General features: G+C 37.4%; 1 protein-coding gene across 1 annotated transcript in view; it reads left to right on the top strand.

The window, feature by feature from the left end:
* The first annotated feature begins 5,844 nt into the window (after positions 1-5,844).
* Positions 5,845-16,798, top strand: part of shmt2 (serine hydroxymethyltransferase 2 (mitochondrial)) — a 37,621-nt gene continuing 26,667 nt past the window's right edge. Inside the window, exon 1 of the mRNA XM_060868159.1 lies at positions 5,845-5,973. Coding sequence (XP_060724142.1) covers positions 5,941-5,973 — 33 coding nt within the window. The 5' untranslated portion in view covers positions 5,845-5,940. The remainder of the gene's footprint in view (positions 5,974-16,798) is intronic.

The raw sequence follows: 16,798 nt of genomic DNA, 5'->3' as shown, positions 1-16,798 counted from the left end.
CATCCCACATACTAGTAATCTTGCAATGGGATTTGGACTTGGTGCCATGCAATTTGTGCAACTTGCCAAATATTAACGGAAGAAATGGACATAAAGTGGATTTCTCTTAAGACAGCATTTTACCAGCCGTCACTACGGACAGGCAAGTTAGCAAATTGTACGCATGAGGTTGGAGCACAGTCTCTGCACTGGGGACCAGAGTTCAAATATGTGACACTTTGGCCAAACTCAGCAATCCTACCAAAGTTGCTGATGTTGTAATATATCTATAAACCTATCAACCAAACTGTAGCTGAGGATGAGAAGGTACAGTATTTGCAGTGCTTGCAGGTGAGAATGTGGTTCTGTGGTTCTGCATGATGTAAGATTGACTGCCAATTGGTGACCAAATGTTTGTCTGCATTGGAAAGCACATTAAAATGGCTCTGTTTATAGACAGGTTGGGTAAAGGAATTGATTGCATGGGCGAGAGGTGAGACCTTCCATTGAATGCCATTCAACCGCTCTGACATCCTGGGCGTAGATAAGAGGAAGTTCACTTGACATTTGTGAAAGAACAACACTGTCTGTGGTGAGTCTGGGTAACTCCCACTCTCAATAGAGAGCTGTAACAGAGTCATTTTCATCTTCAATAGCACGATATAAACAAGCTGTTTTCTATTAATAAGCTGATTCTCATTCTTAATAAATTATTTAATTGTCGGAAGAATCTGGAGTGTTACACTTTAATGACATTATCCCTTATTGAAAAGTCTGATAACTCAAACCTCCACTAACTCAAAAACCTCCAGATAAATACTCAGATAAATATTAGTTTCATGCAGTTTAAATACAGAGTGATTTTGCATTGTGGTGTAGATCAGGTAAAATGAAATTTTTAAAACATGCTGATGTACATAGGATTATCATGTGGATTTAAAAATGTAAAAAAATAAATAAAGTGCAACATTATGAACCAATTTTCTGTATTAGGCATTTTAATCTCATGTTTGTATGCAAATCTCTCCAGGATAAAACTCATTCTTCTGAAGAATGAATGAATATATTTAATTTTAATTGACTGCTTGCTATAGTCTATAACTGATGCTGGATACACAAATGCTCAACACAAATGAAAATGGCCAACATAATATAAAAAGGTTATGGAGTGTACATGCCCAATTTTTCACATAAATGAAATGAAAATATTAGTGTGATCAAAACACAAAAATAGCAAATGCAAACTAACCCATGTTAATGTGGACTAGGTCAGATTCTCCATTCTTTCACATTCAGTAACCGCTTTCTCTTGGTTAGGGTCATATTGTATGCAGAACCTGTCTGCAGGTATTTCACATATTCACACACTCATTCATGCCTAGGAGCAATTTAAAGTAGTCAAACCACTTTTCAGCATATTTTTGGGCACTGCATGGAAACTGAAATACACCAAGGAAACCAATGTGGACAAAAGAAACAAATAAAACTTATAGAGGGTCAATAGAGCTCAGGATCAAACCTTGGACCCTGGAGCTGAGAGGCATCAACACTAATTTCTGTACCACCGTGCTGCCAATAACGCTTTAATACTTCTTCATATACATTCTGTTTCTGTTTCTTTTTTACATATATCTACAGTAGTTATCTCATTACTTATCTAATCTATGTAGATTTCAGTTCAGGAATTTTACAAGTACTGGGTTGATCAAATCCTAGCTAATAAGCATCTTCCCTCCAGCTTATGTTAATTTAAATGGTATATTTCATTTACCAAATTTTGCAGATATCCTCATCCAGGGCAACTTACATTTTTTCAAATTTTTATACAACTGAACAATTGAAGGCTACCACATCCCACAGTTACTGTTAGTATGCCACTGTAGATTAGATCCTATGATTTGTGTACGCTCTGTAATTTATACAACTAAATGCAGCATAATAGATTATGCATCAGGTTTAATCAATTTGCCAAATTTATCAAGTCTTCCTATACTGGATTAGAATGTGTCATTGTGTGATCTAAAGGATCTGAAATTTAATTGTAATCACTAATTATTTTTGAAAATAAATAGTTTCTTTTGCCTTTTCTGTTAGTTTCCCAGGCTTTCCTTTAAACCATTACTCATTTTCCTTTTATTTATTTTAAATTATAAGAAAAAAAACTAAGGATTTATGTCTGCTTATTATGAAACATCCCATAATACAACCTCCCCCAGCCAGAAAAAGTTTCTTAATATTAATATCACATATTAATAGCACATTAGTTAATATGAACAAACGATGGACTGTATAATTATAATTAACACCTGATTGAATAAAATGAGGAAAATGAGTCACGTTAAGCCATCAGTGCCCAGTAAGAACAAACACCCTAACATATCTGTGTACAATAAGTTCTAATAGTTACACATGGAGCCCGGAAGTATTTATTTAAAAATTATATGTAGATATGTTGCCATGCATTTGAGCTGCTGAATTAAAAGTTGCATCAGAATATTGTATTTGTATAAAGAAACACAGAGATGAATGCAAGGAATTTCACCTGTAGTTCATGCCTCATGGTTGTCAAATTCCTAAGCACACTGCCTTTAAACACAAGCATTTGCAATTAAGCATGAAAAATGAGACACAGGAAATAAGGATTATGCCGTCTGAATAAGAATCTGATGTAGTTTTCTTTGTGGTCAGATATAGTAGAATAAAATAAAGAGACAATATAAAAACGATGAATACATACATATATATATATATATATATATATATATATATATATATATAGTTTCAATATATATATATATATATATATATATATATATATATATATATATATATATATATATATATATATATATATATATATATATATATACACTGTATATATGTTTCAGTTAAATTAACAACATGTATTCCACTCTTATTATTCATTTATAAGGTAACTAAAACACTTTTGTCAAGAAAACATGCTGACATTTTGAAGGATAAGCTGACTGAGCAGCGTCATCTAGTCCGTCTTTATGTGTTGCTGTAGCTTTAAGATTTCCCTCCACTAGAACTAAGAGCCTACAGTTAGGGTTAGCTATAGTAACTAGGGTTACATAGGGTTAGTCTACAGTTAGGGTTAGCTACCAAAATTGCTATAGTATAATAATGCCCTGTTCACAAAGCCAAGGTTTTAGCTGAAGAATTCAAGTGGCCTACATAGAGCTACCAAACCCTATTGAACACTTCTGGGATAAAAGTGAAATGCCATCTGCACCCCACTCTTTCTACATGACCTTATTAATACTCTTGTAGCCAAATAGGTAGGAATCTCTATTCTATATTCCAACATGTAACTTTATATCTTTATGGAAGAATGGAGATTTTGTGCAAGAAAGAAATGAGAAATTGTGTTCATATTTCTCAAAAAGCACATATTATGGTTATTTGTAGGTGTCCCTAAACTTTTGGCCATATGGCCATGACCCAGCAACACACAAAGCATCCATGCACACTTTGGTAGAACAAGTTATCCGGCAATAAAGAAGCCTTGTAATTAAAGTAAACTATTAAAGAGCACAAGATACCATTATGCATAGCTTCAGTATAAGGATCAGTGATTTCAGTTCAGTTCCATCTGACACCATGATCTGACAAACCTAGAAAGAGTCTCCAATAGCTTTCTCAGGTTCTTTCTCTTCTTATCTGTTCAGGAATGAACCACAGAAAGAAAAATGTTTGGCTGACAGAGTGAGGCTTTAGTGAAGAAAACTTGTCTCTGACCGTAATTTGTATGTAGTTTAACGATTAAGCTGATGTTGTATTCCAGCTATGAGCATCTAAACATTAGTACTTAGCCCCAGGCCTGCTGGTCAGCTAGATGGCAACAAATAGGAAGATAAGCATAAACATCAAGAGTGTAGTGGTCCAGTATAATGTAGCAAGTGCACCAGTGGCGATGTACTGAGGGACAACACATGATTGATTTAGGCATGTTTGGCCACTGACCCATTTGTCAGAAGAGTGAGGGCTGTAGGAATGAGCTAAAGATCTGAGGCAGGTCATGTTAGCTGGGGATATAATGGAATAAAGGAAAACCCAATTTCTGCCCCTATATGCATATAAACTGAGGCCAGCTAACTGCACAAACTCACAAGGTATGCTTGCGAGAAACAGTATGCAATGTGAGAATACTGCATCTAATTTTTGGGTTTAAATGCAGCAACAAAAAAAATTATAGATTCATAAACTATAAATTCAAATCTTATTGCTAAATTCAAATAGAATAGTAGGCTCTAGATAAACAGGGAGCAACAAGAATTATAAATTAATGCTGTCTAACATGCACAGTTTATACACACATATGCATGAGGTGTGAATAGATCTCTCTGCACCTGTGCCATTACTTACTGCTTGTGAAAACTACTGTTAGCACTACTTTTAAATATATGTGTGTTTTTGGATCACCTGATATTAAAGCTCTTACAACCAAAACTTGCCACATGGATCACGGGCCACATTGAATGTAGGTGCTCATTTTATTAAGTGTGTGTGTTTTGTGTTTTGGTGTTGAAAATTGCTTTTATACCAAACTTGGTACTGTTACAACACTATACCAGTGTTTCTCAGACAGTGATGGTCATTTCCTTGTAAATAAATATCCTATTTGGTTTATACAGTGATGACTGCGTTTTTTTATTTATTTTTTTTAAACCCTGTCTGGTAAAACAGTGCATTAGGAATTGCTTTTTAGGGAAAACAATGTAGAACTCTATCCAATGCTGTAGTTGGATTAGCTATGCTGCATTGTTAGGTGTGACACCAACGTAATGTGCATGGTGCTCACCTAAAGGTGTGAGTGAGCGTGTGGACGTGCATCTATGCCTGGAGTTTTGAGATAGACTGGCTTCCGTTCCCATTCCCACTACACTCCGGGTTTTCCTGGTATGAGCTCTGGATACAGCATGAGTTTGACCAGGATAAAGCTGTTATAATGAATATGAATGAATATTATTTATGTTATATAAAAACAGATGTTATATAAAGACATTTAGTCAGATTCTCTGTACATCTGTACATTGTGCTGTATGACGTTTATCAAAACCCCTTCTGTCCTGGAGCAGAATTGCACAAAACATTAAATATTAAATAAAACGTTAAATATTCTTATCATTCTCTATGTTGAATCTATGCTTTGGGTGTTACATTTTAAGGAAAAAAACACCAACACTGTTCTGGCTAAGAGCTGGGATTCTCTGAGCCTATTACATCTACATTAAAATGAACCCAAACATTGCACTTCAGTGTGCAAATTAGAGTTTCTAAGTTTTAAAATTATATGACAATACAGAGACAGACAAATCAAGGTCTTAGGTTTGATCCTAAGCTCGGGTAACTTTATGGATAGTATTTCGCTACATGCTCTAAATGCAAGTTTTCTGATTCCTCCCAGACCCCTCAAAACAAGCTGTAGGTGGAAGGGTAATGCTAAATTGCCATTGCAGTGTTTGCTTCAGCAGTTGCACTGGCATCACATTCAGGGTGGATCCCATTCATGTTGGATCTCATTCAAGGTGGATCCCATTCATGGTGGATCCCATTCATGGTGGATCCCTTCTGCTTGGATGGAATAAAAACCTGCACCATACCCACATTTTCTATATAAAACTGAAACCCCAGCTGTAATCCTTTGTCATGCCCTGTACCCAGGCTAGACATTTTATCATTTGTAAGCGTGTCTGTTAGTTCGCACTGTCTAAGGAACGAAACATGGATTGGCTCGTGGAGGCTGTGCAATGACAGAAACTACATTTCCCATGAAGCTCCTTTGTATTGCAAACGCCACGAGCGCAGGCGTTAGGGTCTTGCGTGTGTGTGTGTGTGTGTGTGTGTGTGTGTGTGTGTGTGTGTGTGTGTGTGTGTGTGTGTGTTTGTGAGTGCAGAGAGCCTGGGTGCTTCGAGCTTTTCCACCACGTTATCATCATGCTGACACTGCCATTGAGACATTTAGTCAGGGTGAGTATTAAAGCATGTTTGTTGTTTTTATTAGGCACTGCTAATATAATGTATTGTTGCTTATGGATTACAGCATGTTTGTTATTCCATTGTGGTAGCTTTAATGGCTGTGTGTTAGCCAGTTGGCCTAACGGTAAGATTTTATCACCAACATGTGTGGAGTTTTATTCTCAAAATGAAAAATCAGTTACAAAGGAGCTAAAACTATATAACATGGCTGCTTCAGGTTTAGCCTGCTAGCTGTAGGCTAACTGGGTTACATATAATTATAATGTCACATGTTTATAAACCAACCCCATTAAACATTTAGCTGGGATTTTCTTATTTTATGCTTGTGAAAGCATTTTCTTTTCTTCGAGTGTCGTGTTGCGTTTATTATTCAGTTGCTAGCCGAGTAAGCTAACGATAAGTAAGCTAAGATAACTAAGTTTCCAAACCTAGCTTTAGCCTTATCTCAGCCTGACAGACGGGTAACGTTCAACTGTGGCTTTTGGGGGCAACTAAAAAATACAATGCAAAGCAGTGTTTTAATGCTGCAAGAAAACTTCCAGTGGAGCGACGCGATGATGCAACACTTTCATCAGAAGCTGAACGATAAAGTAACGTTACAGCAGAGCAGCCAGTTCTGTTAAGGGGAAAGTAGCTGATGATCGAACAGGTTCGAACTGATTCGCCACGTGACGTCATGAAAAAAAATCATAGATTATTCTTTTTTTATTAAAAAAAATTTTTTTATTGCATAACAAGAACAATAACAATATAAATACAGTGGATCACAGTGTGTTCAACTATTATGTATTGCATTCATTCATAATAGCATCAAAGGAAACAACAGAAAAAGATTCTATCCATCCGTTTCGCTTTTTTTTATTTCTTGCATCTTTTAGGGCCTCAATATAATGCTTAAGTTCAATTTTAAGTAATATAATGTTAGGTTTATTATTATTCCATTTCTGTTTGTGATATATTTTGTGAAAAATATATCTTTACCAGATATCCGAATCTTTAATTTTGTGAATTTGAATATTAGATATTCAATATCAATCCAAAACGATTGGGTAAATACACATTCAAAAAATAAGTGTTTTATGGATTCTTCTTCTGAATGACAAAAGACGCATGTAGTCTCCATGTCTCTGATAAATCTTGAGACAACTTGTCTCGCTGGATAAATCAAATGAATAACCTTATATGTAATTTCTTTAACTTTATTGGTGAGGCGGTATTTACTAGGTAAACTCCAGACCTCTTTCCATTCAGTCTGATTATACATCGAGTTCCAAAAAGGTTTGCATTTAGGCAATAATGTACTTCTACATCATTTTTTATCTATAATTTTCACACCATTAATACTGAACTGATCTGTGTATATAAGGGAATAGGCTCAGAAGATATATTGCCTGATAAAAGTTGAATAAGACCACTAGGAATGGCATCAAACACTACTGCAAACTCCTTAGCAGTTACAGGGATCTTATAATGATTCAGGAATTCACAGTAATAATCACAGATTATTCACAAAACCACTAAAAGAAGTTTGTGACATCATGTACTTCCATATTTTTGATTGGCTAACGAAGGGCTGTCGGTTGATCCAGTGGACCAATGGAGAGTTGTATCCTTAATCTGCAAAATCTCTTGTTTTTATTTATTTATTTATTTATTTATCACTTGTAAAAGAGAGCAAAGAAAACTAGTGTGAATGAAAAGAAAATGAAACTATGACCAAAAAATATCAGAGAGCGCAAAATTAAATTCACACTTTAATTAAATGAACTAAAGAAAATGATTTTGTTTTTATTTCCTATTCCTCTATTTGTTTCCTATTTCCTTTTATCTTATTTCAGTTTTTTTTTTAATTTTTGAAATTGTGTTCAATTCTCAAATTCGTGTATATTATTATAATTATTTATTTTTTTAAAGACCACAATATTTATGGTGTAACAATAACCCCATAACCTACCCCATAACTGACTGCCCGTAGTAAGTCTAGTATCTCAAGCAGTGTCCAAAATGACATACTATACACTATGTTCTCTACTGTCTAGTGTATGAATTTAGAAGTGCAGAACTAGCTCAAATGAAACACTAAGATTTTTTTTCTACCAAACTGTAAGAATAAGCCATTTTGTAAATTTTTTCTCCAGCATCAGCACCTGGTAGCTCCACCCGTTTTCTGCTAAGTAAGCCAAACTGAGAGTGTTGAGTGCATGAAGTAGTCAGTAGTCTGACGTTCCACACGTCATTGTTACAGTTAGTATCCGTGTACTTCTCAATGCAATCATACTACTCACATTATATATACTACAGAAAGGTGTAGGGCTTAAGTACGCCGTGCATAAGTGTTCGGGATGCAGCTGCAATTTCAGTGTAAAGAACTATTGCTAGAAACGGTTGCAATGTTGACGAACACAGACGACAACAGTGATACAAAACTGTATCAATGTTTACTTCTATTAAATACCAGCACTGGTGGAACTCCAGTTGTCCAATCAGATTGGAGGACAGGACCTAACTGTAGTGTACTAGTGGAGCTAACACGGAGCTGTGTTGAGCTGAAGCGATGTAGCTGAACACGTGGAAACAGAACCTGCTGCTCGCACAACCTGTCAATCACAATTGTCTCATTAACAGTGTTTACATACAACAATTGAATGAATTAATGTTTGATTCCAAGTTAGCTGTTTGTAAGCATCCTGAAACGGACAGTTTTCATTATCTGAAAATGTTGTATTTAATTTGAATCAAAGTTCTCCTCATGCTGAGGCAACATTACCGTACTGAGGAGCGTGCGTGCGTGCGTCCGACTCGGCGCGTTCAGCTTTTTAATGGCGCTGTTTGTAGTGTTAACGAGTTTTAAATGATTTCCTTCTGAGCATTCAAAACCATGGATGCTCTATTTGCCATAAAAGAACCTACACACATTATCCATCTGCAATATGCCTTTATGCTTCAGCTAACATTATTAACTGCATCAGAAGTAAAAAAGCTTTATTCAAGCTTTTTCCCCTTATTTGTACAGTGGGGATGTGTGTCTTTTATAGAGGTTAATTCTCATCCGTCAGCTGCATTAAAATGTTCACTTGATACCAATCAAACCTCAGTCAATTTAGTAGTTTAAAATCTTTAACAGAAGCCGTGCTTTCCCATCAGTCTAGGATTTTGCGATTTTTTTATTTTTTTTTTAAACAAAATTGCTGCCACTTTGGGCCAATACATACATGTCGTGTGACGTCAACACAACAATCATTCAGCTGAAACCATCTTTTATGAACATGGCTTTAAACATGAGTATAGCTGGGATAGATACTTAGTACAAATATTGGTAAACTGCTAGGAGTTTAAAAGAAGAATCTCGTGTTTACAAGCTCAGCAATTTAAAAAAAAAAAAAAAGCTGAAGTAAAATCAAGCATTTTGGTTTCAATAATCGCAAGAAAAGTCTTATACACAGCAGACTTACTTCATTTCTATTGCACATGAACAGAAACTTCACACAGACCAGAGGATATTTTTATTTATTTATTTGTTATTTATTTATTTATTTATTTATTTATTAATTATAATTATTTATTTATTTATTTATTTATTTATATTTATTTATCTGTATGACTTTCGCAGAGAGCAGGTATTGCAGCAGACGTGTTTTCTCTTCAAAAGTCTGCTGGATGGATTTGGAACAAATAAGGATTTCTTTGAATAATAATAAGGAATCCTTGAATAAGGATTCAACACAGTGCGTTAGTTTGGACATTGGATATTAAATCTGTTGTCAAAGTCAAAGTACACCACACATACACACTGTAATACAATACATAGCACTTTATATCAGCTTAAAATGTATTGGCCATGATGGAGGATGGACTCTCTAGTGGATATAAATATAATTATTATTATTATAAGAAAATGTTTCATACTCAGGACAACGCATTTTGGTTATTGTTGTATATTTGTTTTAAGTTTTTTTTTTTTTTAGCTTTCTAGGTTTGTAGCAGTGGGCCATGACAATGTGGCAAGCAGTCGGTCTGGTGTGTGTGATGGTGCTCTACTTATATAATGCAGGCTTTATAGATGAAACAGTAAGCGACAGTGATTTTCGACATGGAGACAGGATTTTAGCTCCCCAGGGTTAGCTTTTTACTATCAGCGTCGTGCTGTGTTCAGGTCATTTCTATTGCACACAAACAGAAACTCCACACAGACAGAGCACAAGCTCAGGATCTAATCAGTGACCCTGGAGCTCGGAGACATCCACACCAGTGCTTTTTAGTTAGTTTGTTTACTTTTGTTCAATTACAAGTACAAGATAGTTGTAGTAATAATAATAATAATAATAATAATAATAATAATAACCACCACCGTCTCATATGGGAATAGTGCAACAATGTAGGGACACTTGAAGTATTGTGTCTTTTTATATTTTTATATTTCTATTTCTTGAACTTTTTCCTTCTATCCCAATATTGTAACAAGTTTCCCTGTTGTGGCACGAAAAAAGGATTATTGTATCAATAATAATAATTATTATTGTTGTTGTTATTATTAATAATGATAACATTTTTATTATTTAATTTGTTTTTTTATTTTATTCATTCTTGCCATTTGTTTTAGTCTTAGTTTTTGTAAAGTAATGTCTTGTGCAAAGGAGCTGCCTTTCATTACTTCATTCATAATTAATTATGCAATTTTAGTGCATTTAGTGCAGCAGTTTCAGTATAATAATAATAATAATAATAATAATAATAATAATAATAATAATAGTAGTAATAATAATAAACAAATAATAGTGCTCTTATTTATTTTAAAACGTATTTATATTATTATTATTTTTATTATTGTTAAAATAAACAAATGTTCCCTCAGCTGTCACCGTGTTCGGTGTCGCCACAGATCATTATCTAGGCAACATAGACAAGTTTTTCACCACAAGCTCTTCCTGAGAGTTAGCGCCTTGTTTCTCCGCCCAGGAGTCGAACCCTAGCTGTGGCGATGAGCTCACAGGATCCTGCCTCTGGACCAGGGACTGCATTCAAAATAAACAACTAACAGTACATTATTATTATTAAATCTAATTATCATCATTGTCATGACGGTATTTTAATGACTGTAGGTTTTCTCTCCGCTGCTGCTTCAAGGTGAGTGAGGTGATGTAAATCTCAGCTCTACTGCTTTAGGCCTATGAATCAAATTACTACATGGATGGTTAATTTTAGCATCTCCTGCTTGGTGTTCAGCACATTTGCAGCTGTTGTACATTGTTAAAGGAATTTTTTGAACCTCTTCACATACTTCACTTTTTGGCCTGAAAGGTTTAGCACATGGACGTAAAATGCAGTCTGCAGTCATGAACCAGCGTTTTATTAAGATACTGACGATTAAGGCCTTGTGTGTGGTTCTGCTGAGCATACTGATGGGACTCGTGTCTCTTGCTCTCACTCACTCACTCACATTCACACACACACACTCACTCACTCACTCACTCATTCACTCACATTCACTCACTCACCCACTCACTCACTCTCTCTCACTCACTCACTCACTCACTCACTCACATTCACACACACACTCACTCACTCACTCACTCACTCATTCACACACTCACTCACTCACATTCACTCACTCACTCACATTCACACACACACACTCACTCACTCACTCACATTCACACACTCACTCACTCACTCACTCATTCACACACTCACTCACTCACATTCACTCACTCACTCACATTCACACACACACACTCACTCACTCACTCACATTCACACACACACACTCACTCACTCACTCACATTCACACACTCACTCACTCACATTCACACACTCACTCACTCACATTCACACACTCACTCACTCACTCACATTCACACACACTCATTCACTCACTCACTCACTCACATTCACACACACACACTCACATTCACTCACTCACACACATTCACACACACTCACTCACTCACATTCACACACACACACATACACACTCACATTCACTCACTCACTCACTCTCATTCTCACACACACACACACACACACACACACACACACTCATTCACACACTCTCTCACTCTATTCATCCCCTCTCGTGCACTCATTTATTCCCTTACTCTCCCTTTCAGTCGCTCTCTCAGTCTCTCTCTCTCTCGCTCTCTCTCTTATATGAAGAGGCTGTTTAAAGACTGTGTGTAAGAGACATCTGAGAGATGTCTGTGTAAATGTCTTAAATGAAACCTTCCGTGTTTTCCTATCTAAATTCTACTCACCATGTCTTCAGCCTGCATGCAATTACCTTGCAGAAGTGTAAGAAAACTTATTTCTAATTTTAAAACTGCATTAGGCTTGAGGTGATCGATCATGTTGGGAATCTGCGATAGATTCACGATAGCTATTAAGTCGGATGAGCTACATGTGGGAAGACGTGCTTTCTCTGATTCATCATGGATTCCCTTTTCTGTCTTAAACAAATTACACAGCTCATGCTCGCTTTCCACATGTGCAATGTTTTCACTTGTAAAATGTCAAGCTGACCAAATGACACAGCGTGTTGATTATCAGCACTACTTCTCTATACACAGTCTCTGCTGTTGTCCAGCACAGAGGAGAGCGGTGCTTTACGACAGTCCATCATCAAGCAGCAGAAAACAAACACTTCAGCCATTTGGCTCTTTGTGTAGTGTGTTTAATCACAACTGGTTTTTTTGTTTCTTTGTGATTTAAGTCTGTTTACTTTCTACTCACTAGGCATTTTGAAAAATGAAAACTTGAGGAAGTAATCCTTCTTGTTCATGTTTATTACACTCGCTGTTCTATTTCATGTGTGATTTGTTAGCAAAATAAAGGCTTCTAGAAATTGGCGTCAGACCCGGATCACGTGTAATGACTTGAATGAACAGTCTCTGTCTGTGTCGTCATCATCATCTTATTCTTACCAAAAGCCGTAAATAGATCAGATTGTAAGTCAGCTGAAGATTCCCACTCATATTTCCAACGCCGAATCAGAGGCTTTATGCTGTTGAGTGGCCGTATTAATAGCTGGAAGTGAGCATGGCATTTCCTTGTGCGCCTTTTTTTTAAATCCTTTTTTTCCTGTCCTTGTTGCTTTCATTCATTTAAAAAAACAGTGTCCTAGTTCAGTCTCAGGTTGGAAAAAGGGCTTGTTTGACTCCCGAAATCAGTTGTTTTTCTTGCAGCCAGAGCAGGCCACAGCAAAAACACACACAAACCCTAGGTCTGATATCTGCAGATTAACTAGATCAGCAAGCTTTTTTTTTTTTTTTTTTTTGCCTCAGATATCTGTGACTGATTAAAGGATTTGGAAAATGAGGTCAGGCCACTTGACTGTGGTGGTGATGCTGGTCGCGATGCTGCAGCTTTGAGGCAGTGGGTCATTTTGCCAAGTTAAAGCTTTTGTTCCTCAGCCAGACTCGGCGTGATGCAGTGAACAACAAAACCTGTATAAATACACACTTCATTAATTTAGCTTTAGTTACTTTGCTGCTTTATGAAGTCCATGTTAAAGCTTGAGTGCTCTCTGCTTAATCATCCTACTTAATTATTAACTTATGCTTGTGTAACAGGGATTTAAAAAGAGTCAAAGCTCACCCCCGTTGTCCTCCAATGAAACCGACGGCTTCAGTGGCACACCCTCTGCTGGGTTCAGAGGAGACGGACCTGAACGTTCCTGACACACAGGAAGTTATTCAGAACGAACTGGTCTTTGCTTCTGATCTGGTTAATATTTGTGTAATTGTAATCCTAACCCTGTAAACATCTTTATTGGTTTCCCCAAAACTGGTTGTTGTGGATAAAGGGAGCTAAACCGCCACATTCGGATCAGTCCGAAGGTCACTTAATAATTGATTAGCATATATATTCTAAGCGTTTCATGTTTATTTTTAGGCGTGCTCTGCAGAAGCCCCAAATTTACAGCAGTTTGAGGATTGGGAGGGGAGCGCTCCAGCTGCCCGTGTTAGTGCTGGCACGACACCGCTGTCAAATCCAGACCTGATTGAGTGCGCACTCAAAAATGCAGAGTTACTCTAGATGCATATTAAAAAGATCTTTTCAGCCCCCTTCATGTTTGTGAAGCGGGTGAGCGTTTCAGTGCCGGTGAGCTCAGTCTTCACCTCAGCGACACCAGATGTGCCCCATCATGCTCCAGTGAACACGGGCTGACAGAGACTGACACCGTCCAGGATCGTCATTCCTATTCGACTCCATCTCCGGGATTATGGCGATAATGTTCCCCAGTCTCGGCAGGAAATTGGCTTTCCACCCTCTTGATTGTTCTGTGTCTTGCGGGGAGAGCCGAGGGCTAGAGGAGCAGAGCTCACTTCCACCTTTCCATCTCTGCCGCTCTGTCTCACTCTCCATCTCGCACTCACACTATTTCTTTCTCTCTCTCTCTTGCTCTCTTTGCCCTGGCCCGTGTCATCCTTCACCAAATCGGCGGGCAATTTGTAACGGCTGCTCTCCTATTAGTCCCTGACAGGGAAAGAAAAGAGCATGTGTCACTCTGACTGATTCTCGGTTTGCTGACACTTTTTAACGTGCTCTATCCCTCGTTCCTGTGCACTTCCTTCGTCACCCCGTGTTACAAAGCTGATTGTCATCCAGCGAAGGTTTGATGGACAGTAGTCATCTGTAAAATTGACTCCTGCCCTTGAAAAACAAGAAAGAAAAACAAAAACTAATAAGTCAAATTAAATGACTTTTGTCTTTTTGTTTTGGCCCACATTCTTATGTGACTCCGGAAGAAAAGTGTGTGCAGGTACGGCATCAGTCCTTCCAGATAAGAGGTGTGTGTGTGTGTGTTTGTGTGTTTGTGTTTGTGTGTGTGTGTGTGTTTGTGTGTGTGTGTGTTTGTTTGTGTGTGTGTGTGTCAACTCTTCTGATGCATGGTTCAAAGTTCTCACTTCAAAGTTCACCTTCAGAGCCTGTACACTAACTCTCTCTCACTCTCACTCTCACTCACACACACACTTTTTCCAAAAATAGTTCCATGACAGATTCATTCCTTAGGAGTTATCAGTTGTAATTTTTATCTTTTTCCCATTTCAAAGAATATTTATATGCAAGCTGCAAATGTTGATTGTGCCCTAGAAAAGTGCATGTGTCTGTCTATCTGTCTCTTGCTCTATCTGCCTGTCTGTCTGCATGTGTGCGTGTTTGGTAATATCTATAGTTTCTCTGCTGAAATTCTCTGCTTTGTGTGTAAGTAACTTCTTTGGGAAACCTTAGTGCTTACAGCTTGTCTTAATTTGCAGGTTGTTTGTGCATGTACACACACACACACACACACACACACACACACAAACATTACTCCAGCTCCCTCTGTATCATAAGGCTCTTTGTCCCCATTGGAAGAGCAGACAGCAAAGGACAAGTCCTGTCAGAGAGTAATGACCTGTGTGTGGTGTGTGTGTATCTGTGAGTGTGATCACAAGTGTGTGTACGTGGACGAGGTGGCCCATGAGAGACAGGCAGACACTCTCAGCGGGTGTGCTGGCACAGGGCACTGCTGTTGACAGAAAGCCAGAGGAGCTGAGCCACTCCTTTCTGTATTACTGTGTGGTGTAGCTCTCACAGGCAGCTCCTGCTCGTGTCTCTGTGTGTGTGTGTGTGAGAGAGAGAAATTTGGGAATAGGACCACCCTCATTACCACGTCATGGCATCTGTCTTCCTTAAGCACATCTCTCGGTGTCGTAAATGTGTAAAATGTGGAAATGATTCAGTGCCTCAAATAAAAATGATGGCCTTTTTCCCCACCTGCACAAACTGAGATGTCTCTCCACACCTCAGCGAACAGCGAGCTGCTAACGGTGTCCAGCTTAAGTTCGATTAAACTTTAATTACAGTTGCAAGGCAGAAAATCCTACCCGTCTCCATTTAACAGTTTGGCTAAAGTAAGTTCACCGTGCTAACAACCATAACCTTTACAATTTAATTCACTACCATGGAAAAGTCTAGAAAATGTAAAAGTGGAATTTAATAATACGTCATTATAATAATAACAGCTGTGGCTTGTTAAAGTCACTCAGGGATTTTACTTCCTGTCACAATGTGCCTTCAAAACAAGCAGGTCTAGATTAAGGCTTATTTTATTTATTTATTTATTTATTTCAAAATGTCAAAGTTCTGTCCTTTCAAATAGTACAGTTACCAGAAATGGCCTTTACTGAGTAAACAAATATTTCAGTGCTAATTACTCAGCTAGCCAAAAAGGCTAACTAAGCTAATAGATAGTGTTTCTAATGCTACGATGCCACAAAGAAAAGTTTCAGCAGTTATAACCAGTGTTTAAGATGTTTATGTTGTGAAACACACTCGTTAATCCCAGACACAACATTCTCTAGAACAGGTGTGAACATGTGAGTCTTATCAATGCTCTTATTCCTGTATGATTCCTCTGTGCATTTCAACACCAATATTAATAAAAAAAAAATTTAATGGGTTTTCGAGATGACATGCACTCGTTGTCCACTTTAATAGAAACAGCAATGCCATAAAAGATGTCCAAAAGACTCTTAACTCTCACTGCTCAGTTGGGGTTCGAGTCTCGGGTTCCTGCTTTTGGCTGTCAGGATTAGAAAATAGTCTTTTTGATGTTGTAGCTCGTCCTCCTTACATTTTGGAGTGTTTTTTTGTTGTTTTTTTTGAGCTGTTTTCATGCTGACTATCATTGTAAAAAGTGCTGGATCGAGGTACTGTAGCCTTAAACCTGACGTTCACGAGATAATCTTTGTTTCTTTGAGGTTTTTTTTGGAAAAACGTGTAATTTCTGAAATATTCAAAGCAGCCTGTCTGCAACCAATGTCCATTCCATTG

The sequence above is a fragment of the Tachysurus vachellii genome, chromosome 4 (assembly GCF_030014155.1).
Source record: "Tachysurus vachellii isolate PV-2020 chromosome 4, HZAU_Pvac_v1, whole genome shotgun sequence".
Lineage (NCBI taxonomy): Eukaryota > Metazoa > Chordata > Actinopteri > Siluriformes > Bagridae > Tachysurus > Tachysurus vachellii.
This window is presented reverse-complemented; position numbering and strand designations above follow the sequence as displayed.